Consider the following 21,423-nt stretch of genomic DNA (forward strand, 5'->3'; position numbering starts at 1 on the left):
TTGTCCTTCAGGCCTCAGCTGTCCCTTCAGGGAGGGGGTCACCGCAGCCCTAAGCCAGGACCCTTTCTCAGGGACACTGTCTTTTCCTTTTTTATCATCTGAGGGAAATTTGTGTTTTGTTGTAGCGCAGGGGAGCCAGACACTCCTCTGCCCTCTTAGAGTCTCCAGCTGGGCCTGAGAATTAAATTAACATAAAACAGATTAATAGGAGAAAAGCATATGCATTTATTGCCTTCACAGGAAAATGAAGACCCAAAAATTTTGGCCTATTAGGTCCAGGTGCTTATATATGACGTTGAACAAAAGAGTAGTGGTTGTGGAAAAATCACTAAATATATGAGAAGGCTATAGGGGGCTGAGGGCCACTTGACAGGGCTGATTTGTGCAGGTTCTCTCAGCTTCAGTGCCCTTCTCTGCTGATGAGAATGTTCTTTTCCTCCTGGTACTGGGAGGGCATCTCTCACATGGGAATGTTATCTCTTCGTTTCAGGGAGAAAAGGGCAGGTCAGAATGCCTCCCCTGCATCTGCTTTTTTCAAGTCTCTTTAGCACAAAATAGCCAGTATGCCCAAGTGGCATATTTTGCAGAGCCATGTTCTAAACTCTCTCAGGTGCAAAATACACATAACATAAAATTTATCATCTTAAGTGTACTGTTTGGTGGCATTAAGTTGTGCCACTATCACCACCATCTCCAGAACCTTATCATCAGCCCAAACTGAAATACTCTCTGCCCATTAAATACCGACTCCCTGTGCCCCACTTTCTTCGACCCCTGGCTCCCACCATTGTACTTGCTGCCTCTATGAATTTGACTAAGAACCTCATCTAAGTAGAATCATAACAAGACGTCCTTTGGCATTTGGTTTATTTCACTTACTATAATGTCTTCAAGGCTTAACCACATTGTAGCCTGTGTCAGAATTTCCTTCCTTTCTAAGGCTGAATAATACTCCATTGTATGTGTAGACCACATTTTGTTAATCATCTTTGATGGGCACTTGGGCAGCTCCCACTCTTTGGCTGCTGTGGACATGGTGTACACGTACCGGTTTGAGTGCCTGCTTCTAGGTCTTTTGGGCTGGTCCCCAGAGGCGGAGCTGCTGCCCTTTATTAATAAAGTATCTATCAGAGCTCCAGCAGTCATGCAGCCAGCCGTCTGCGTGGTTCCTAGGAGGGCGGCAGGGGCATCTCTGTTTGGATCCCTCACTGCCGTGTCCCTAGCACTGAGCACAGTGCCCCACACTGAGTAAATCTTGTTGAATCGTGAGTGAGTTTCCAATTTTAGCTGGTGGGGCAAAATGTAGCCTCCTGGCACACTTAGGTCTGGGTAGTCTCAGCTACTGAAGAACAGATCTGGGGATGCCCCAAGGATGGACAAAGCTTCTCTGTTCCAGAGCCTGTGCCTAAATTTTCTCACTTAGTCTTCAAAACAGTGCTGTGCAGTTTGACTCTTATTCCTGTTTTGAAAGTGAGGAAACTTAGGCATGGAGGCGCTAAGTACATTACCCAAAGGCCTTACAGCTAGGAAAGGGCTGAAGTGGGGCTTCGAGACAAAACTTTCTGATTCCAGAAATCACATACAAAACCATTCACCCCTGCTGGGGCAGAAAAGCATTGCTTTTTATATTAAAGCAAAACTGGAGATACTATGGAGTAAAATTCGAAATTTGAATGTCATTTAAAAATAAAGTACATGGGACAGGGAAGCACATTTCCTACCTGCCTCAGTGTCCGGTTCCATGTCCCTCAAGCCCATGTCGGGTGTGAGCTCCTTCCTCGCCCTTCTCTGAGGGCACCGGGGAAAGAGGTTGAGGCCCACATCCTGCGTGATGCCCTTGACGGCCACCCAGGGCCTCCCGCAGTTCTGTGTCTTCTGGAGCACGTGGCTGTGCAGGAAGGGAGTGACCACATGCCCAGAGTCTGCAGGCTGGCATCAGATGGGAGCGCGTATGACGGGTGTAGGACTGAATGGGACCCTGACCCTGCAGATCAGAGCTCTTCTCCTCCCTGTGGGGGAGAAACCCAGCGCCAGCCCAGCAGAGCCATCTGCAGACCTCATCCCCACCCAGTTCAGCCCCGCCTTTCTGGCCAGGCCTTCTGGTTAAGCCACAGGCTGGGGCCAGCCTCACCCCAGGCCTGGGAGGAGGGGAGTCGGAGGAAGGCGGTTCTGTGAGTGTTCCTTGGGAGGGACAGAGGCAGGCAGGAGGATGGTCTGCCTCTTTCCTCTTGGGGTGTAAGGAGGGGTGGGAGGCAAATGCAGATAAGAGGGGGGCAGGACCCAGCAGGCTGCAGCTGTCAGGAAGGGAGTGATGCTTAGGGCTGCCACTCAGTTGATTGTTTGGAACTCAAGCCCATTTTCCCACAGAAACAAAGCTCAAGTGGAGGTTGGCTTCCCGCCTGGCCTAAAGCAGCCAAATTCAGCTAATAGCAAGACAGCCTCAGAGGAGCCTTCACACTCCCCGCGGTTGCCAGTGCTGGCGGGGGCTTCGGCTGAGCCTTGGAGACCACAGATCCTCGGCAGCTCTGCCAAGGGTTCTGGTGGCCGTGGGAACTGGGGCCCAGCCGAGGGCAATTCTTACACCGGCAACAGCACTGGGGAGCAGGGTGTGTGTGAGCGTGTGCATGTGTAGGTATATGTGTGAATCTGAGTGTGTGTGTGTGTTCAGACTTTTCTAAGCACAGGACATACCTAAGGCATGGAGCAGGGAGTACGTGTCCCATACTGGGTAGCAGAGGGTTGTTCCATATCTCTGTGCCTCAGTTTCTTCATGTGGAAATGATAGTGGTAGGTTTTGATAGAGAGATAGCAGATAGAAGTGGACTAGATTGCTGGTTGGTTTTGAGGTATTTTCTCTTTTTTGCAAGCAGTCTTAAATAAGTCCCAAAAAATCTGCCCTGATTAAAATGTTGGCAGGGGTGGTGAGGGGCTAGCCACCCCCATGGCTTGCCTCTCCCACTCTGCCAGCCGGCCTTGCCTCAGTGTACCTCTTCAGAGCTCTAGGTCCTCTCAGAGCATTGTTTGAAAAGTCACTGGGCTGCATCCACACACAAAAACACATACACTCGGGCAGACATGCAGACACACATACCATACACACTCAAGCACACAGACATGACACACACAAAGACAGCTAGACACACACACAGGCAGGGACACGCACAGAAACACAGACTCTCACATGCACACCATCCCTCCAGCCCCAGCGTCATCAAAGGTCACAGAGGAAGTGCAGGGCTGTAGGTAACACTTCAGAGTAGGGGTGACACTGAACCTCTGGGCTCGGGTCCAGTCAGCCCCTCGCTAGCTGTGCAGCCCTGGGAGGGCCAATCCCCAGGTCTGAGCTGGAAAGCTGTTAACGCTGGGGTTTGGGATTATGATCCACAAGGTTCCATGAGGCTTTGGAAGCTGGAAATCCCTCTGCAAGTGGTAGGGACTGCTGTGGCTGCAGACTTGACCCATGAGGCCCGAATTCCAGCCGGGCAGCACCAGTCCAGTGCAGGAGTGTGCAGCTCACATTCCAAGGTGTGCCAGGCCCTGTAGGGTCAGGGGCTCAGGGTCCTCTGAAAGGGGAGTGTGGGTGGGAAGCGCCGGGCTGGGGGAGGAGGGAGTGTCCCTGGGCCGGGGTCTTGGAAGGGCCCTGAGAGAGGAGGGAGGCTGGGCACTGGGACTCTGGGAAAGCTCCCATTGGTCCACGCTGTGACACTGACAGGAGCAAGCTCCCCCATCCTGGTGAGCTGGGGGCCCCCAGGCTGCCAAGGCAACTGTTGAGCACACAAAGATCCAGGAGCAAGGAGGCCCCACCCGGAAAAACAACATCCTGGCGGCTGGAGCAGAAGCAGAGCTCTGTGGGAGGGGCTATTTTTAGCTGCTGAGGCAGGACTTGTATGGCCTTGCTGTCTGGGTGCATAACTCACCCATTGTCCCACCTGACCTTGGGCAAAAGGCTAAGAGGCCTGTCTGCCCCTGCCCTCTGGCACGGACCCTCTCTGGGGTGCCCCTGGGCCATGGAGAACCCTGGGAGGAGGAGGCTGGCCTAGAAACACGCACCCTGTGGCCTCAGGTAGTAAGACTTCCCCTTGAGGGTGGAACCAGGGCCCCCCAGGTTGGTATGGGGTTCTGCGGCAGCTGGGGGCACTGGACCTTCTTGGGAGAGAAGCAGAGGCCCTGCTAGGACAAGAGCCCTGGTCTCCCGGCGCGGAGGCTGAGCGCTGTCCCCGCCACACAGCTGGCCGTGCAGACATGAGGCTGACGCCAGAGGAGGACACGGATCCTTTTACCGTAGACGTTTTCTGCTTCAGCCACGTCCTGGGGTCGGCTCTGCCGCATGCCTCGTGCGCTGAGGTGTGCGTGCCCTGCTCTTGGGGGTGTGATGTCTGCAATCGATCTTGGGCACAAGCACCATAAGGCAGGTCCCAAACTAGGCTGTGGCCTCAAGGATGAAAATAGCTGGTGGGAAGCAGGCCGTCCAAAGCAAACCCTCAGGCAGCCAGAATGCCCTGGGTCTGGGCCTTGCAGGCGAGGCCGCCTCTAGCTGCCCCTGCCCAGAGTCAGGGCATGAGATCCCAAAGGGTAGGCACCCTGCTTCAGGCCCCTCCTCCTGGCCCAGGGTGCTCCCTCCTAACAGGAATCCTAGGGCCAGGAACTGGCTCCTCCTGCCTTTCAAAACCTGGTCTTGAAAGATAAGTACTAGGAATTCTTGGTGGGTGGACAGGAAGAGAGGAAAGGGAGTCATTCATTCAACAAATGTTTATTGAACACCTATTGTGTGCCAAGCACTGTCCCAGGAACCTGGAAAAACGGTCTGGGGTAGCCTGGATCTGTCCCAGCTGTGGCCCTCTCCTGGGACAGGGTAGGAGGGGCACTTGAAGCCTCCCCAGGAGGTGGAAGGCCAAGTATACGGAAGGTGAAGGCCTCTAGAAATGAGAAGGCTGGGGATGTGGGGACTCCAAGGCTGGTATCTTCCCTGGGGCCAGACGGGGGGCACGGCAAAGCCAGCGCCCCAGGAGCCCACAGCTGTAGGAGGCCCCACGTCCCCCAGCATCACCTCCTCTTCAACACGGATATGCAGGACTTCTTGAGGGGCCCGATCTGCAGGTGGGCGTCCACACTTTCCAGGAAGAAGGCAGGCTTGAGCCTGCGCGTGAAGAGCCCCGCAAAGTGGACGTCCAGGCGGCTCTGGAAGGGGTCAATGGGCGAGGCCGGGGCGCTGCTCCGGCGGGCCCGGGAGGCCTTCAGCCTCCGCAGCAGGCTCATCTTGCCTTCCCGCACGGTATAGAAGGCTAGGGCTCGATCGGCGTATTCCAGGCAGATCCCGACTGTGGGAGAGAAGGGGTGGGGCAGGTGCGCCTCCAGCCCATGGAACCAGACGGAGAAGCCGCGGCCATTCCACTGCAGGCAGCAGGAGTGGGCGTTGCGGCCGAGCCGGCCCCGGTCGTAGGGCTCTTGTGGAGAGAAGTCTTCGGCCATGACCCCCACGCTGACCCAGCCCTCAATGATCTCCACCTCCCAGTAGTAGGTGCCCCGGTCCAGGGCGCCCTCGCCCAGCACCTGCTCGCAGTGGGTGAAGCGGGTGGGTGACTCAGGGTAGTTGATGGGACACAGCACCCTCTTTACACCTTTGGTTCCAAACAGCTGCAGGAACTTGTCCGCCGTGTCGCTGTCCAGGTCCACGATGTAGGCAACTGCTCCCACAGATGGGGAAAGACACAGGGCTCAGGGGCAGGCTTGGGTAGGATGCCCTCCCCTAGGGGTCCACCTTCCCAAGCACAGCCTCTCCCCTCTTTTGCAACCAGGGCAACTCAGCCCCGTTGGAGAGCACCCTGCAAGTCAACTTAGTTCACCTCATGAATGAGGGAGGGGAAGCATGACCTCATGTTCCAAGGCCCAGACCAGCAGCATAGGGGAGGCCCAGTGTGAGCAGCGTGGGGAGCCCAGGTGCCTGCTTACATTTGAGGAAGTAATCCCTGGGAGCCTCACTCTCCAGGTGGTTGGTACTGTCGGGGTCTTGGGACTCGGCTTCTGCTGCGGAAGGGGAGACAGTTGGGCGGGGCCTCTCTAGCCACCCGTGGCCGGGCAGCTGTGCTCGGTCCTGCCTGCCCCAAAACCTGTGACCTACATCCCCCTCCTCCCCGTTCCTCCCAGCCTCCCAAGCTACCGGTGGACAGGCACATGCCCAAATACAGGCACCTGTGTTCGCACGCATGCCTGGACCTCCGGCCCTGCCCCTGCCCCACCTCCTCCCTGGGCCTCAGCCCCTGTGAGGCTGAAAGGTGGGCCCAGAGGAGCCCCGTCTGCCCCTTAGGCTGTGGCCAAAGGGCTGACAGGTCATTACAGGGTGGTGGCTCCTGTCACTGGCAGCATTCAGGTCCCACCCTGCACCAGGCACATACTTTCCATCCTCCGCTCCCGAATGGGCACCAGGCCTGGGGGCTGGTGTGGGGAGACTGGGGAAGGGTGAGTCACATCGAGGGGCTCCCACCTTCCGTGCCCAGCTTCTGCAGCTCATCCTCATCGCCTCCCGGGCCCCGCAGCCACTCCCACTGGCTGGCGCAGGCTGCTCTCAGGGCGTCTCTCACTGCCTGCACAGCCTGGGATGACTTGGTGAAGCTGAGCTCCCTCGGGGGACCAGGCCCAGGGCCGCACCCCTCCTCCAGCGCCAGCCTGAGTGCCAGGAGCTCCTGTGCCAGAAAAGTACCCAGTAAGGCCTTGCTGCCCACAGCTCTGCCAGGATGCTGGCACAGCCACAAAGGCCAGATGCCCCCCACCTTGTCCTCCCTCCACCTCACCGCCCTCACCTGCAGGAAGTTGACTGAGTCGGCTTCAGGGACCTGACTAAGGTTGTGGCGGGCTTGGCTTAGCCTGCTGCGCTGTTCCTCCTGCTGCCGCAGGTCGCCCTGGGAGCGGCCGAGCATGGTGGCCTCCCCCTCGTCGATGAAGCCCAGCACCTCTGTCTGGAACCCTTGCAGTATGGCTGCAGCCTCAGCAAACAGCCGGCTCACCCGCTCCCGTTCTGTCACAGCTGCGCTCTGCACAGAATGCCGGTGGGGGCAGAATGAAGGCAAAGAATGTCACTGACCCCGTTCTTTCTATCTTGCCCTCTTGGGGGGACAGAGGGACCAGCCTGAGCTGCTCTGGATCTGTGCCAGGTCAGGGGAGCCACTCATCCACAGGCTTCTTCAGGGTGGGCTGCACCGTCTGAAAGCTCACATCGCCAGGGACCTGATGCCGGAGTGGAAGGGGATGGGGCTGGGGGGGGGCTCTGACCTTGATGAGGGCCACTGTGCGCCGGGACTGTGCGATGCTGGCGCCCAGCGCGTCCATGTGGTCCTCCACGGCACTCAGGACTTTGGGCTGCTCGGCCTGTGGATGACACCCTTGATGAGCATGGGGTCTGGCAGAGGCCACAGCCTGGCACTGGGGTCCCAGGTCTCACCAAGGAGGAAGGGAGGAGTGACCTGGGCATAGGTAGGACTGGGAGTAGCCACGATGTTCCATAATATGCCAGAGGTGTCAAGCCCAGATGGTGCCACTCCCAAATGCCCTGGGAGAGCACAGGCTGGCTGGCTGGGGGTTGTCCTTCCCCCCTCTGACCAGTGGGCAGGTACAGGACCATCCCTGGTCCTCAATGTCACCCACATTCATCTGACAACTTTCTGCACAAGAGGGCACTCAGCTGCTCTGGGGATGACTGTCCCCAAAGAGTCTGTGCCCCTAATCCAGGCCTGAAAAAAGGGGATTCCGGGCAAATCCCCTGGGTCTTATGAGTCACTGCTCCAGGCAGGACAGACGGAAAATCCCAAGGCCAGGGGCGCCAAGACCAGGCTGGAGGCCAAAGGAAACTGGGGGTGGAGGTAGGGGGATGGACTGTGTGCACATGCTCCCTCCACGGGCCCCCGGAACAGCTGGACAAGAGAGGTCTGTGTGCTGGGCATACCCTCTGCGGCACTCCTGTCGCCTGCCACACCCATCCAAACCCGCTGCCCCAGGCCATGGCAGATGTGAGCCGGGACCGCATGATCTCGGCCAGCCACGGTGCGGGAATCGGCCCCCGCGAGCCTAAGCCAGCTCCCTCCTGCCTTAGACCCTCACTGGCCCCAGTCCGGGCTTTAGGGCCCCTGCCCGCCCTTCGCGTCCTCACTGGGGCCCTCCATGCCCCCATTCCCATCTCTAACGGAGTGTGCTACAGCGAGAGGGTGCCATAGTCAGGGCTGGAAGGGGCAGCTAAGGTCCTCGGCTTAGAGGAGGAAATTAAGATCCAACCCGGGAAGGATGGGCCCTCCGCCGGCTTGCGCAGCCCGCCCGCGGTGCCGCCACCCCCACCTCCTGGAGCGCGCGCTCCTGCTCCAGCGGCACGAGCTCGTGCCCCCGGTGCTCCTGGGCGGCGCAGGTCTCGCACAGGCACAGGCGCTCCGCGCGGCAGTAGCGCTCAAGTGGCCTCAGGTGACGCGGACACAGGCTCTCCTCCAGTCGGCGCAGCGGCGGCACAAGGCGGTGTCCCCGCAGCGCCGGGCTGCGCTCGTGCGAGCCGAGGTGCGCGGGGCAGAAGGACGCCAGGCATGAGAGGCAGGAAAGCGCGGCGGGCAGGGCGGCGCCCTCGGGGCACGCGTCGCAGCGCACCGGCTCTTCGCCCGCCGGCCACGGTTTCGATGCGCAGGGCGCCGACGGCTCCGGGGCGCTGGGTGGCGCACTGGGCGTCGCGGGCTCAGGGGCCAGGGCCGGGGCCGGACCGGGGCCGGGCCCAGGCCCTGGTCCCGAGCCCTGGCGGAGCTGCAGCAGTTCGGACAGAGTGTGGTTCTTGCGGAGCTGCAGGCCGTCGGGGAAGGGCTCCTGGCACAGCGGGCAGCGGACCGAGCCTCCGGACCCACCGGTGCCACCCGCGCCGCGGTGCGGCCAGAGCGCGCCCAGGCAGGCGAGACAGAAGTTGTGGCCGCAGGGCAGCGTCACCGGCTCCCGCAGCGGCTCCAGGCAGATGGGGCAGCTGAAGGGCCCGCTGCCGTCCATTGCTCTGCGGCCGCCTGGGGCACCGCCTGATCTTCTCCCGCCTGGGAGGGACCCGGACCGTTCACGCCGCGGCCCCGCCCCCTGGGACCCAGGCCAAAGGCCCAGCCCCTGCCTGGCCCAGGCTCGGGCCGCCCCCAGCGCCACGAGCCCGCCCTTCTGTCCCCAGACACCAGCCCAACCCTGATGGCGCGGGCGACTGACTGTCTGGAGCTGCGGCGCGACCGCCCCTCGTGGGCCGGCGGGTACCCGCGGCTTGAGGGGAGGCGCGTTGGGCAGACAACGCGAGGGGGACACGCCCGAAGGAACTGGGAAGGAAGTCACCCCTCGTTCCCCTACCTCCTCCACCCCAGGGCCAGGCCGGGCCTCCGGAGGGGCGGTCAAGTCACTGTCACACCAGCCCCTCGGTGCAAAGTCCTGGGCTGCTGACTGAGGGATAAATAACCGCTGATGAGCGCGTGTTTTTGCCCCTTAGCGACTCTGTTTACCCCGGTGGGGGAACTTCGGCTTTTCTAAACCTAAAGGAGAAGCAGACGTCATCCTTCAAGAACCTTGTGCAAGAATTCAGTTCTAGCCCAGGGCACTCGTGGTGCGGCATCTGTGGTGCGCTTGGGGCTATTGGGGTGCATTCTTCAAGTAGAGGCATTTGTTAGGACACATCCAGCTTTGCACCTAAAAGGTGCGTTTCATTGTGCCAAGTCATACCTCAATAATGTTGCTTAAAAAAAATAGATTGGCAACAAAATAACTAAAGTAGCATTGGATTATAACCCAGAGTATATATAAGTAAACACCCATGAATCCATGCTGACATAAAGAAATGACTGAATAAATAAATCCATGAGGGAGAATAGACAAATTTCCCCTTGACAGGAATTCCGAATAATTTTGGGGGATACTCCAAGGTGGAGCATAACTCCCCACTCCTTAAGTGTGGACTGTGCCTAGTGGCTTTCTTCCAGAGAGAACGAAAGAGTGACTTTACAGTGGAGAAACCTGACAGGCACTACCCTGGCCAGGTGATCAAGGTCATTAGCAACAGAGATAAGTCTCGTGGATAGTAAGTACCCTCGCTATGATATGGTTGTCCTCCCAAAAAAATCCATAAAACCCATACTCCCAGCCTCATCATGATTAAAACAGCAGACAAATCCCAAATGAGGGACAGTTCACAAAACTCCTGGAAACTGTCACGGTCATCAAACACAGGGAAAGTCTGAGAAACCGTCTCAGCCAAGAGAGGCCGAAGGAGACGTGATGAGCAAATGCCATTTATATTCTGGATGGTTTCCTGAAATAGAAAAAGGGCCTTAAGGAGAAACCAAGGAAATTTGAATAAATTATGGAATGTATTTAATACAAATGTATCAATATCAACTCTTTAATTGTGACAGATGTACCCCAGTCTTGTGAGATGTTAATAAAAGGGGAAACTGGGGGTGAGGTCTAGGGAAACTCTGAATTATCTTTGCAACTGTTCTGAAAATTTATAAATATTCTAAAATTAAAAATACATTTATAAAATTATAAAATACAGAATGATTGAGGCAATTCTTCCTACTCCCAGGACCGAAGACCTCCTTTTGATGAAAGCCTGATGTGGAAGGAATAAAGGGGGGTGGGGGTGGCGAGCTTAACCTTCCTCTCAGTGCCAGAGCCCCCTTTGAAGCCTGGGGCAGCCTACAGAACCCTTTCCAAAGCAATGCTTTCAAGTGCACAAAATAAAGCAAATAAAGTGCGCAGGATTCCATGGAAGCCAACTACATTGAAATACAGGGAGAAAATATTAATATTTGTGATCAAGTTATATATGTGTTTCTATAACACCATAAATAACAAGATCTGATGGAGGCCTAATAATTATTATTTTTTTTAGATAGTGATGCATATAAATGATATTTCAAGTTCTCTGTCACCACTGTAATGTCCTATGAAAATATCTGTAATTTCTACTGGTGATAAGTCACAGATATTGCTAATACCATTGTGGTTTGTTCTCTCCATTTGTAATAGAAAGAAATGCTAAATTTTGGTTGGAGGACAGTGAAAATAAAGATAATTCCCCCACCCCCACCCCAAGATCCCAGGTTAAGAATGTCTAATTTAGAAAAATGCTCTGCAGAGCATCCTGACATCTTCCCAGGAAGGAGAGAGAAAAACTTAAGATTTTTTTTTCCTACGCCAGTTTTATTTAAAACACACGTATTTCTCTTTCTGTGATGGCAAATGGTTCCAATAATGTTGAACAGGAATCATTGACTAATTAATACAAGGACTTAAATATGAAACAAGGTTACTTTTAAAAAGGCAAAAGAATAAAAGTTATATATGAAAAGGACTTGGGATCTATAGGCCGATTCCCAAAAAATGGAAAACCAAGATTTACTGAATAGTAAAAGAGGTGATGGGAATCTAGTAACCACAATGTTGCTCATGTGATTGTAGATTAATGATGCCATCATAAAAAGCATATATGAAAAAATAAATAAATAAAAAATAGGTGAGATCCAGGGGGATTCATGGGAGGGTGGGGAATCGCGGAGACCCTCGTGGAGGAAGTGGCATTCAGGCTGGGCTTCGGCAGACTGCTAGGACTCGGGGAGGAGAAAGTAGGGCAGAAGAAGATCTGGGCAGAGGAGCAGCCAAGGGAACAGCCTGGGGGTGCCCAGACGGGCAGGAAGGCCGGTAATGAGTTCCATACATTGGTTTCCACAAGGGGCGCTTGATCATGACCGTCTCGTTTGCCAAGATCCAGGAATGGTTCAGAAGCTCCGGCAGCGGCACTGCGCTGCTCTCATGCTCGGCGGCCAGGCTGCCTGGGCTTGCTGAGACCACAGACCTGCCTGGTTCTGGCGGGGACAAGAGTGCCATTTAGGTTGGGGGTTGTTCAGGGACCAGTTCCAGCCGACCCTCTGCTCCCCACCCCACAGACTGTTCAGGAAGATCTGGGCCCCCTGGAAGGCATGGCAGTGTGACGGTTTGTCTGGGTAGTGGCATTCTGATATTTCATTTCCATTATTATAGCTTTAAAGTTGCCCAATATATTAATTCTTTTTGAAATGAACTAGCTCTTAAGGGGAAAGGGTAACTGGCACTGTTGAGGTCACACCTGCATCTCCCTCTGCCCCTGCAGGGCTGTGTCATGAAGGATGGGAAATGGAATTTCAACATATCTTGCCAGAAGTCACCTAATTAGTCCTTGGGAGGAGGCAGAATTTAAACCCAGAAAGTGCTACCTGAAAATAATCCTAAACTTCATATATGACCCGGTCTGGCTGCCGTATTGCTTAAAGAAAAAAAAATCAAACAGAAACAAAAACAGCAAAAGCAGTCCAACAAATGAGAATAATTAGCAAGCCATTCCTAGCTTTGCTTGCATCTCTGAAAGAAACTGAAATGGGATCCAAGCCCTGTCCAACCAGGCACTTTTTTTTTTCATGCTTTTAATGTACTTTAAAAAATGATTTGTATTTATTTCAAAATAATGTATCTGAGTATTTGAAAGGTAACAATTTAATGAGGATTATAACAAAAGCTGCCAGTCCCATGCCCTGCCTACTTGATTCTTACTCCCACAACCAGTTTCAACGCTTACAACTGTTCCCTTAGTTATTTACCTCCACATCTTTAAAGCATGAGCTCTTAAGCCCTGGACATCCATTTGGATATCTGGGCTTGTATTCCTGGAGATTGATTCTTTTTTTTTTATCGTTAATGTACAATTACTTGAACAACATTATGGTTACTAGACTCCCCCTATTATCAAGTCCCACCCACATTCCCCATTACAGTCACTGTCCATCAGCGTAGTAAGATGCTATAGAATCACTACTTTTCTTCTCTGTGATATACTGCCTTCCCCGTGTTTCCTGCCCCGCTACATTATGTGTGCTAATTGTAATGCCCCTTTTTTTCCCCTCATCCCTCCCTTCCCACCCACCCTCCCCAGTCCCTTTCCCTTTGGTAACTGTTAGTCCATTCTTGGGTTCTGTGAGTCTGCTGCTGTTTTGTTTATTCAGTTTTTGCTTTGTTCTTATGCTCCACAGATGAGTGAAATCATTTGGTACTTGTCTTTCTCTGCCTGGCTTATTTCACTGAGCATAATACCCTCTAGCTCCATCCATGTTGTTGCAAATGGTAGGATTTGTTTTCTTCTTATTGCTGAATAATATTCCATTGTGTATATGTACCACCTCTTCTTTATCCATTCATCTACTGATGGACACTTAGGCTGCTTCCAATTCTTGGCTATTGTAAATAGTGCTGCAATAAACATAGGGGTGCATCTGTCTTTTTCAAACTGGGCTGCTGCATTCTTAGGGTAAATTCCTAGGAGTGGAATTCCTGGGTCAAATGGTATTTCTATTTTAAGCATTTTGAGGAACCTCCATACTGCTTTCCACAGTGGTTGAAGGAGACTGATTCTTTATCATTTCTCTTTTGGGTTGAACTCCCTGTTGCTTGGACCCAGGGTCCTCCAACTTTATTGACTTACTCCTTTATTTTTGAGAAGCATATCCTGTGGGAGCTTCCTGTGATTGAGTGTGAAGGTGTCTGCAAAGGTCTTTGTTTAGGCTTCATCACTGATGGACAGCTTGGCTGGGTATACAATTCTAGAATGGAAGTCCTTTCCCCTCGGAGCTGTAAAGGCCTGGCTCCATGATGTTCCAGCTCCCAGTCCCTTGTTACTTGATGCCGCATTTCCTACAGTCACCATGCTATGCCCTTCCTGCCTGGGGAAGAGCAGCTTCTTATTCTCCTTACCCCTCACGTCTCTGGCCTCCAATCTGACTTCCTCCCACTCCACTTGCCCCGAGTGCCCATCTTTTAAAATCTCCCCTGCCCTTGTTCTGTCTGTGCACCCACCCTCCTGGTTCTACCTCACAGAAGCCCAGACACTATGAGCAGTGGGCAGATATGCCGGAAACCTCTATAGGCTAATCAAATGTGTTCCATTTATAAATGTTACACCCCAAAGTCCATGCTTCCTTTTCCCTCTATTTCAATGCATTTTTCCTGGACAGGAGGTGGAGAGTTCTGTCTGAATTGGGTGGACTAAGTGATATAAGTTGAAGCAGTTTCAGGAAGACGGGTAAATGCTTGCCCCCACACCTGCCTGAGAAGCACTGCTCCACGGCACACTCTACACGAATGGCAGTAGCATCTTACCACATGTAAGTAAGGGTATGAGTCACAATGAAGAATACACTCCACTGTTCTTCTGGAAAGGACCAGTAACCTGATCACAAAGTAAATTCATAGAATGACCCAAAATACTTGCACCATGGAAGCAGAAGAGGGCCTTTCTTCCTTTCTCTGCCCTTCAGACTGTGGGCTCAGCCGTTTGGACATGCACGTTGTACCTTTGGGGTCAGGAGGGCTGGTAAGAATCTGTATACCAGAGCAGCCAGCAATGGCCCCTTGGCCAGCCTAATCCTGCTTTCTACCCTACTGGGCCTTTCAACAACTGCTCTTTTTGTTTTTTTTTTTGGTATCATTAATCTACAATTACATGAAGGACATTATGTTTACTAGGCTCCCCCCTTCACCAAGTCCCCCCCACATCCCCGTTCACAGTCACTGTCCATCAACATAGTAAAATCACTACTTGTCTTCTCTGTGTTGCACAGCCCTCCCTGTGCCCCCACACACACTATACATGCTAATCGTAAGGCCCCCTTTCTTTTTTTCCCCGCCCTTATCCCTCCCTTCCCACCCGTCCTCCCCAGTCCCTTTCCCTCTGGTAACTATTAGTCCATTCTTGGGTTCTGTGCTTCTGCTGCTGTCAACAACTGCTCTTAACCCAGCTGATCAGCAAGGTCCCCACTGTCTCCTGTCATTCTGTGGGGCTTCCCAGTGTTAGAACCCCCTCCACACATTTCAGAAACTCCCCACCATAGGAATTTTTCTGGAAGCTTCTTGCCCAGGCTGTACCAATCAGAGGCCTGGCCCTACCCTTAAACAGAGAGCCACACAGCCAAGGAGCAAGGCCACAAGATGTCATTTGCAACTGTGGCATCAGCTCCGCCAGGTTACAATATGGGAGGGAGATATATTTTCCACAGATACGAAAATATTTAGTGCTTGCTTCAGTAGCACATATACTAAAATTGGAACAATATGGAGTAGATTAGCATGGCCCCTGTGCAAGGATATCATGCAAATCTGTGAAACGTTCTGTACTTTTTAAAAAATTGCACTTTTGGGGAATGTGTTTTTGCATGTTATCTTCTTAAATTTTTATTGTGAAGTATTTATACAGGTGTATATAAAACATATATGCACAATATAAAACTTATAAAGCAAACACCCTTGTAACCATGACCTGAATCAAGCAAAATGCTTCAAGTAAGAAATTACAGCTGCCCTTTGACCCAGCAGCTCCATTTCCAGAAACACAAGCAAAAACACATCTTCACCGAAGCATGTCTGAGCACCAGAAACCAAACCAAGGGGAGCTCGCGCTGTCCTGGCACTCACACACATCACTGCCCTTCATCCCACAGCCGGCAGGGCTGACACAGGGCCCGGGTCTGCCGCGCTGACTTGGCTGATGCGACTGGAGTGGGGGACGGGCACTAGTTGGCCTGACTTGTGGTTGCTTCATTTTGGCCTTTCGTATGAAAATAAAATTTTCAAGTGCTTATTGTTTTTTCTGTTTTGAGGAATTCTACTTTGGTACGTTAGCCTTTACACGTAGCCATAAACATGGTCACGGCTTCCTGCTCAAGAATATTCATCACAGCAATCTTTTTATAGCCCCAAACAAATAAATTTGAATGCCCAATACAGGTTTCCTCCACTAACCGAATGTGGAGCGTCTCTATGAAAACTTTTGTAAGCCAAAATGGCATAGAGCAGAGTATCCCTCGTTTTCAAAAGTTCGAGCTATGCCACTGATTTTACACAAGACCCATGGTAGTATGGTAAGACTTTTTTTGTAAACGTGAAAATCCTCTTTGGATTTTCTTCTGTTAGCGAACACAAATACCAGTGTAGGTGTCGTAAAAGTGAAGTGGTATAACACAAACTTTTGGAAAGTGAGGGATACCAGTAACGGGTAAGTGAATTCTGATAGTCCTTAGAAAGACCATGTATACTGTAATGGTTCAGGGACAAATTTTAATACTGTAAAAAATGTTTATGTTACAATAAAACTATGCAGAAAACACAATTGTTTATCAAAGGCAATCACAAGAATGTACAAAATAAAAGAGACTAAAACAAACCCAAATAATCAGGGGAAAAAAGAGCCAGGGAGAGAGGAGGTAAAAATCACTTTTCTCTAGATTTTCTCTAGGAACTGTCTGCGCTTCCCCCGCCCACACACTGGCGCCCCACACCAGCTCTGCGGGAGGCAAGCCACACTTGGCGTGGCGCTGCCTTGCCCCACTTTCCATGGTGTGTACCACATTGCATGAGGGCTCTTTTCTGCAGGACAGGAGCCCCTGGACATCACACTAGCCTCTGAGGCCCAGGCAGCACCCTGAACCGGGCTCTGCTTGGGGCAGGGGTTCCCCAGTTTCTTCCCTTCCCAGGCCCTGTTTCCTTCCAAGAGGCTGGAAAAGTGAACTCCAGCCTGGGGGCTCTCTGCAGAACCTCCATCTCCAAGCGGCCAGGCCTGGTCCTTAGTCCATCTTCTGGCCAACAGCTGGTCCCATTATAGCTGCGGCCATGGGGCAGGGGCAGGGGCAAGGGCAGCTCTTAGGCACACAGGCATGAGCTCCAACCTGTGTCTTCCTTAGCTAAAGCCCGAGGCATCTTCCTGGGACTCTGGAGGGAGCTTGGCTTCAGGCCAAGGGCACAGGGTCAGGGTCCTACCGTCTAGGAGCCAGAAGAAGGGGTAGAGAGGCTGGGTGAAGAAGGCTTGACAGGTGTGCAGGGCCTGGGCCTTCCAGCCTGCAGAAGGTGAGGCAGCCAGAGGCCAGGTCCAAATCCATGCCCAGGAGCCATCCCAACACCCCTGGGAGGCACTGGGCCTCTGCACTGTGGCAGGCCTGGGCACAGTCCCCCTGAATGCAGAACCCCCAGGAGGTGGGCCCGCAGCCAGGGTTGTCTGCCTGGGGCTCCAGCTTATGCCGTGTCAGTGCTGGGTAGGCGACACCCAATGTCACTGAGTGGTTAGATGTGGGCACTTCCCAGTAGTGCCACCCCGCCTGGAAGCTCTGCACCTGTCAGAGCTCGAAGCTGCCGGGCCCGACTGGGCCCCGGGGCCTGCGACGACGAAGCTTACCTGCTGGTCCTGCCGAGACAGGTAGAGGTGGCGGCTGGCACTGTCTGGATCAAAAGTCAGATTCTGATAATCTGTCAGGGAGAGATGGACCAGTGATCAGCGGGCAGACGCTGGTGCACATCCACCATCCTGTCTCAGAGGAGAGAGACGGCAGCTGATGCTGCACTAATGGGATGCTAATCGTCTAGCATACTGCAAGCTGAGCGAGCATTAGCCAAGCTTTTGGTCCTCGCTGAAGTGGGCCCTTCCATTAGCCTAATTTCAGATGAAACTCAGGTTCAGGTAAAACAGGTTCAGAGAGGTAATCTCGGTGGTAAGGGGGAGAATCCTGGTTGATCCCACGCCTGTACGCCTGGGATCTCCTTAAACACTATGCTGGTTCCTGGTTCCTGTGGACGAGGGGTGCATCCTACAGAAGGCAGCAGACCCAGGGAAGGGCATGGAACAGACGTGCCCCCCTCATGCAGTCACATGTGCCCACAAACGTGCACATGCTCTTGGCGCCCACAATCATGTACACGTGCTTGCAGTGCCCAAAATAAGGCACATGTGCCCATGATGCCCACATATGTGCACACGTGCCCACGGCTCCCACAAACATGCACGTGCTCACAGCGCCCACAAATGTGCTCATACAGCCCACACGCATGCCCAGTGCACTCACCACGCAGCTGCACACGCAGGCGCTAGGCCTCCTTACTCTGCCAGTTTCTTCCTCCACGGCCAAAGCTGGCTTGGGACTGGTGTCAAGGGACCCGTGGCCTCTAAGGGCCAAACCAGTGTTAGGGGAGTGACAAGAGACAAGAGGGGAACTCATGCTGGCAGGGCCTTGAATCCACTCGCACCTCCAGTGGGAGGGGCAGCTGGGTCCAGAGGAGGAGGGAGAGATCGGTGTCAGCCTTGCCCATGGGGCCCAGGTCTGCAGCCTCAGCTGGTAACCTGGGGTGGCCCCTTTTGTCCAGGAGGAGGTCACACTGATGTCTCAGTGACTCCTTCAGGCCACCCAGTTGATGATCTTCATCCCACTGGGGAGGAGTCAGTGGCCCAAGGGATACTGGGGGCTCCAGAAACTGTGATTCCTGAGCCCCAGGGACAGCTGCAGTTAGCCCAGGTAAAAGGGCAGGCATGCCAGTCCGCCAACCTGCCACCCTGAGGCCTGGTACCTGGAGGAAGGTCTGGTCATCCAACTGCTCTAGGAGGTCCCAGATCCTATGGTCATAGTGAGCCAGGGCTTCCAGGTGGCCCCGCAGTTGTTGCTCCCTGTCCTGGGCTTGTGCCAGTGCCTGTGTCTTGGCCACCTCGACTGTCTCCGTGCCAAGGCCTGCTGCGTCTCCAAGGCCTGCAGCAGGCAGCTGAACTTGCCAGAGACCATGTAGGCCAGGGTGCAGGCTGAGCTCTGGGTGGGCACAGGAAGAGCCTAGTGTGGCCAGGGTCAGGACTGCCCACTGGGCCGAGGGGTGGGATGTGGGGAGCCAAGGTCCCTGGAACCTCTTCTCCCCACTCAGCCCCTCCCTCTCCGCTTCCAGGAGGCATTTTCAAGATGGCTCACACCTACTGCCCAGAGTCCCAGGCTCCAGCCTTGGTCTGAGCCCAGACACATTGGGCTAGAATTCCAGGGAGGCCTAGACAAAGCCCCTTCCCCACCTAGAGCAGGATGGTGCACAGGAGGAGCAGAAGCCTGGGGCTGAAGACCTACCTTCCAGTCCTTTTGAGCAGAGCACCCACCCTCTCTGGGCTGTAAACCCACCCCTCACTACCCTAAGTCAAGAAACAGGAGCAGTGCTTAGGGTTTAGGTGGCCTGGTGGGCAAAGGGTGATGGCCCAAAGCTGTCTGACAGGCAGGCGGCGCACGGACAAGTGGGGTTTTTCAATGCCTGGCTAGTCCTCAGCCCCAGCCTCACTGGTTAGGAGAGAAAGAAGGCATCCCTGTTTGGCTGTGACCCCTCTGGTGCCCTTGGGGATCAAACTGTGGTGACTCTCATGGGAGCAAGACAAAGCGCCATTCTGGCCCACCCACCAGGACTCGGTTCCTGGCATCTGGTCAAAAGCCCGTTTTACTTCTGCTCCTCCCGGTAACACTTTGTGGTCAGGACCATCCTTAGCCCCACTTCACAGGTGAGGAACCAGGTCAGAGAGGCTGATAACTTGGCCCAAGTCATCAGCTCTTCCTGAGTCTGTGCCTCTGCCTGTCCAGGCCCCCTGCCTGCAGGGCTGCAAACAGCCCTGAGGGTAGGAGGCAGCAGGTGGTTAGACCCTCTGCGTCCCCCTGACTCCCCCAGGGCTGAGCCTGTCTCCTCACACCGTCCATGCCCCACATCACTTCCCCTCTCTTGGCAAAATTCTGGCTCCTTTGGTGCAGATGCCATCTGCTTGTACGGCCTGTCCCTCCCTCCCTCCCGCTGTTGTCATCTACTGGCCTCTCCTGCAAACTTTCCTGTTCAGCGCCTCCTTACTCTCATTCCTCAGCGGCCACAGGGACTATCCTCCAACATGCTGTCCCTCCACTCCTTGACCTCCTCACCTGCAGGGCCCTTTCCTTCCTTCCACCTCAGCCACTCATGCCTGTGACCTCTCTGGGCCCGTCACCAGCTCTGAAATCTCTCTTCTTAGCACCTGTTTTCTAACCACCATCTCCTTTTACCCAGGAATAAAAACATCCCAAAGCCACCTCCCGCTTAAGCTGCCTGCCCCTGCCCAGGCGCGTAGAGGGGCACCCCGGTGTGTCACCTCTTGCTCCCGGCGCTCCGCGTCCAGCCGTGCCCGCTCGTGGAGACGACACTCGCGCACGGTGCACGCGCTGCACACGCAGCTACCCTCGGTGGGGCCGCCCGTGCAGGGGGCAGAGCGCGCCGGGGCGGGACTCGGGCCCGAGGGCGGAGCTAGGGCTGGGGTCCGGCTCGGGGGTCGGGGGTGGGAGTGGGGGTTGGGGGCCGGGGCAGCCCCCCGCGAACACAACTTCGAGCACGCCGCTGACGGCCACTTTGCGGCGCGGCTCGGCCCGGTCGGCGACGGGCTCCCGGCACTCCGGACAAGCCATTTCGCGCCGGCTCCACCAGTCCCGGATGCAGGTTCTGCATAAGTTGTGGCCGCAAAGCAGCGTCACCGAGCCCTGCTAGAGCCCCACGCAGATGGCGCAGGTCAGCTTGTCCTCCAGCAGCTGCGTGGCCATGGCTGTGGCGGGCGCGGGGGTCAGCGGCCTCTGCAGGGGTCGCGAACCCCGCAGGCGGCGGGAGGGAAGACCCGCCTCGGGAGACCACCGTGACAACCCTTCCGCCTGCCTCCGCCTCCCCTGCGCCTGCCGCTTCCGTCTCGGCCTCCCTCCCCCCGCTCCCCCATCTGGGCGCTGAGCCACCCCTGCCTGCCTCCTGCCACCCCAGGCTGGGAGCCGGGGCCCTGCTCTGTCTGGTCCCATCCTGTGACCTCCAACTCGCTTCGCTAGACTTAGTCCAGAAGCCCCTGTGTAGGGGATCTGGCCCCGTAGCAACAAGAGCCTTGGGGGCCCAGCTGGGCGTCTGGCCTCTTGGCATAAGGTCGCCGCGGAACCTCTTCTGGGTCCCTCACTTGAGAACAGTAACTGCGTCTACCTCCCAGGCGTTTTGGCTGTTAAATGAGCACACGTGGGAACGCCGGGCAGTGGGGGCACCGGAACACAGCTTCTAGTTCGTTCAGTGCCCTCTCCCGACCTCCTCTGTAGCACTTTTTCCCGTGAGCTGGGTTTCAGACATTTCCTGGATTGGGATATGTCCCTTCTTTAAGCTACACCTAATTTGGTTTTTTTTTTTAAGTAAACAGTGAGGTGGAAATTTCTGGTCACTAAGAGACCAGTCAACAGTGTTTCCTTCACCCCCCGTTAATGGAAACTCCAACCAACCTACAACTGCACTTGGAATCATCCCCTCCCTGTCGGTGCTCTGCTGGGGGAAGTCCCTCACTTGCAGGTTCGGGCTGTTCTGGACCCTCACGTTGCAGGAAGGGGTTTCCCCTGCAGCTGGAATGGGGTCCTGACTGCTAACCCGCCTACCCCGGGGCAGTGTGTGTCGGGCCTGGGCAGGTTGGAGGAGTGTTAACTGTCCTAACCAAGCTGGCCTAATTTTGAGGTAGGATGCCCTCTCACTGCCACACAAGCATGTTGTTGTAATGTGACGTTTCTTTCTAAAAAAGGTGCAGATCTCTTCTTGACTGGCTACTAC

At 54.6% G+C, this 21,423-nt stretch overlaps 2 protein-coding genes and 1 non-coding gene across 4 annotated transcripts; 1 reads left to right on the plus strand and 2 right to left on the minus strand.

Moving 5' to 3' along the window:
- Positions 1-4,734: 4,734 nt before the first annotated feature.
- TRIM47 (tripartite motif containing 47) lies at positions 4,735-9,381 on the minus strand. 2 transcript variants are annotated; one of them, XM_036900281.2, is made up of 6 exons: positions 8,323-9,381; positions 7,267-7,362; positions 6,798-7,028; positions 6,482-6,680; positions 5,950-6,021; positions 4,735-5,684 (listed from the first exon to the last, which is right to left on the minus strand). In XM_036900281.2, the coding sequence occupies exons 1-6, from the start codon at positions 9,001-9,003 to the stop codon at positions 5,044-5,046; spliced, it is 1,920 nt and encodes a 639-aa protein (XP_036756176.2). In that variant the 5' UTR covers positions 9,004-9,381; the 3' UTR covers positions 4,735-5,043. The 2 variants fall into 2 exon arrangements, with proteins under 2 accessions (XP_036756176.2, XP_036756175.2); XM_036900280.2 differs by having other exon boundaries at positions 5,950-6,024; positions 8,323-9,378.
- A 5,407-nt stretch (positions 9,382-14,788) lies between these two features.
- Positions 14,789-20,972, minus strand: TRIM65 (tripartite motif containing 65). The gene is given in 10 exon segments (XM_036900010.2): positions 14,789-16,892; positions 16,894-17,219; positions 17,222-17,304; positions 17,934-17,941; positions 17,943-17,997; positions 18,138-18,312; positions 18,397-18,539; positions 18,542-18,650; positions 19,961-20,054; positions 20,056-20,972. Coding segments are annotated over 10 exon segments (1,734 nt in total). The 5' UTR covers positions 20,646-20,972; the 3' UTR covers positions 14,789-16,741.
- Positions 15,081-15,187, plus strand: LOC118919912 (U6 spliceosomal RNA). Its single transcript, XR_005027712.1, has one exon. It is a non-coding gene; the product is annotated as a U6 spliceosomal RNA (small nuclear RNA).
- Positions 20,973-21,423: the final 451 nt, after the last annotated feature.

Source organism: Manis pentadactyla, chromosome 4 (assembly GCF_030020395.1).
Source record: "Manis pentadactyla isolate mManPen7 chromosome 4, mManPen7.hap1, whole genome shotgun sequence".
NCBI lineage: Eukaryota > Metazoa > Chordata > Mammalia > Pholidota > Manidae > Manis > Manis pentadactyla.

Coding starts and splice junctions, on each gene's coding strand:
- TRIM47 (XM_036900280.2), bottom strand. CDS start 9,003: ATGGACGGCAGCGGGCCCTTCAGCTGCCCCATCTGCCTGGAGCCGCTG. Junction 7,363..8,322: donor AGGAGCGCGCGCTCCAGGAG/GTGGGGGTGGCG, acceptor TGTCATCCACAG/GCCGAGCAGCCCAAAGTCCT. Junction 6,681..6,797: donor ACTCAGTCAACTTCCTGCAG/GTGAGGGCGGTG, acceptor TTTCTGGCACAG/GAGCTCCTGGCACTCAGGCT.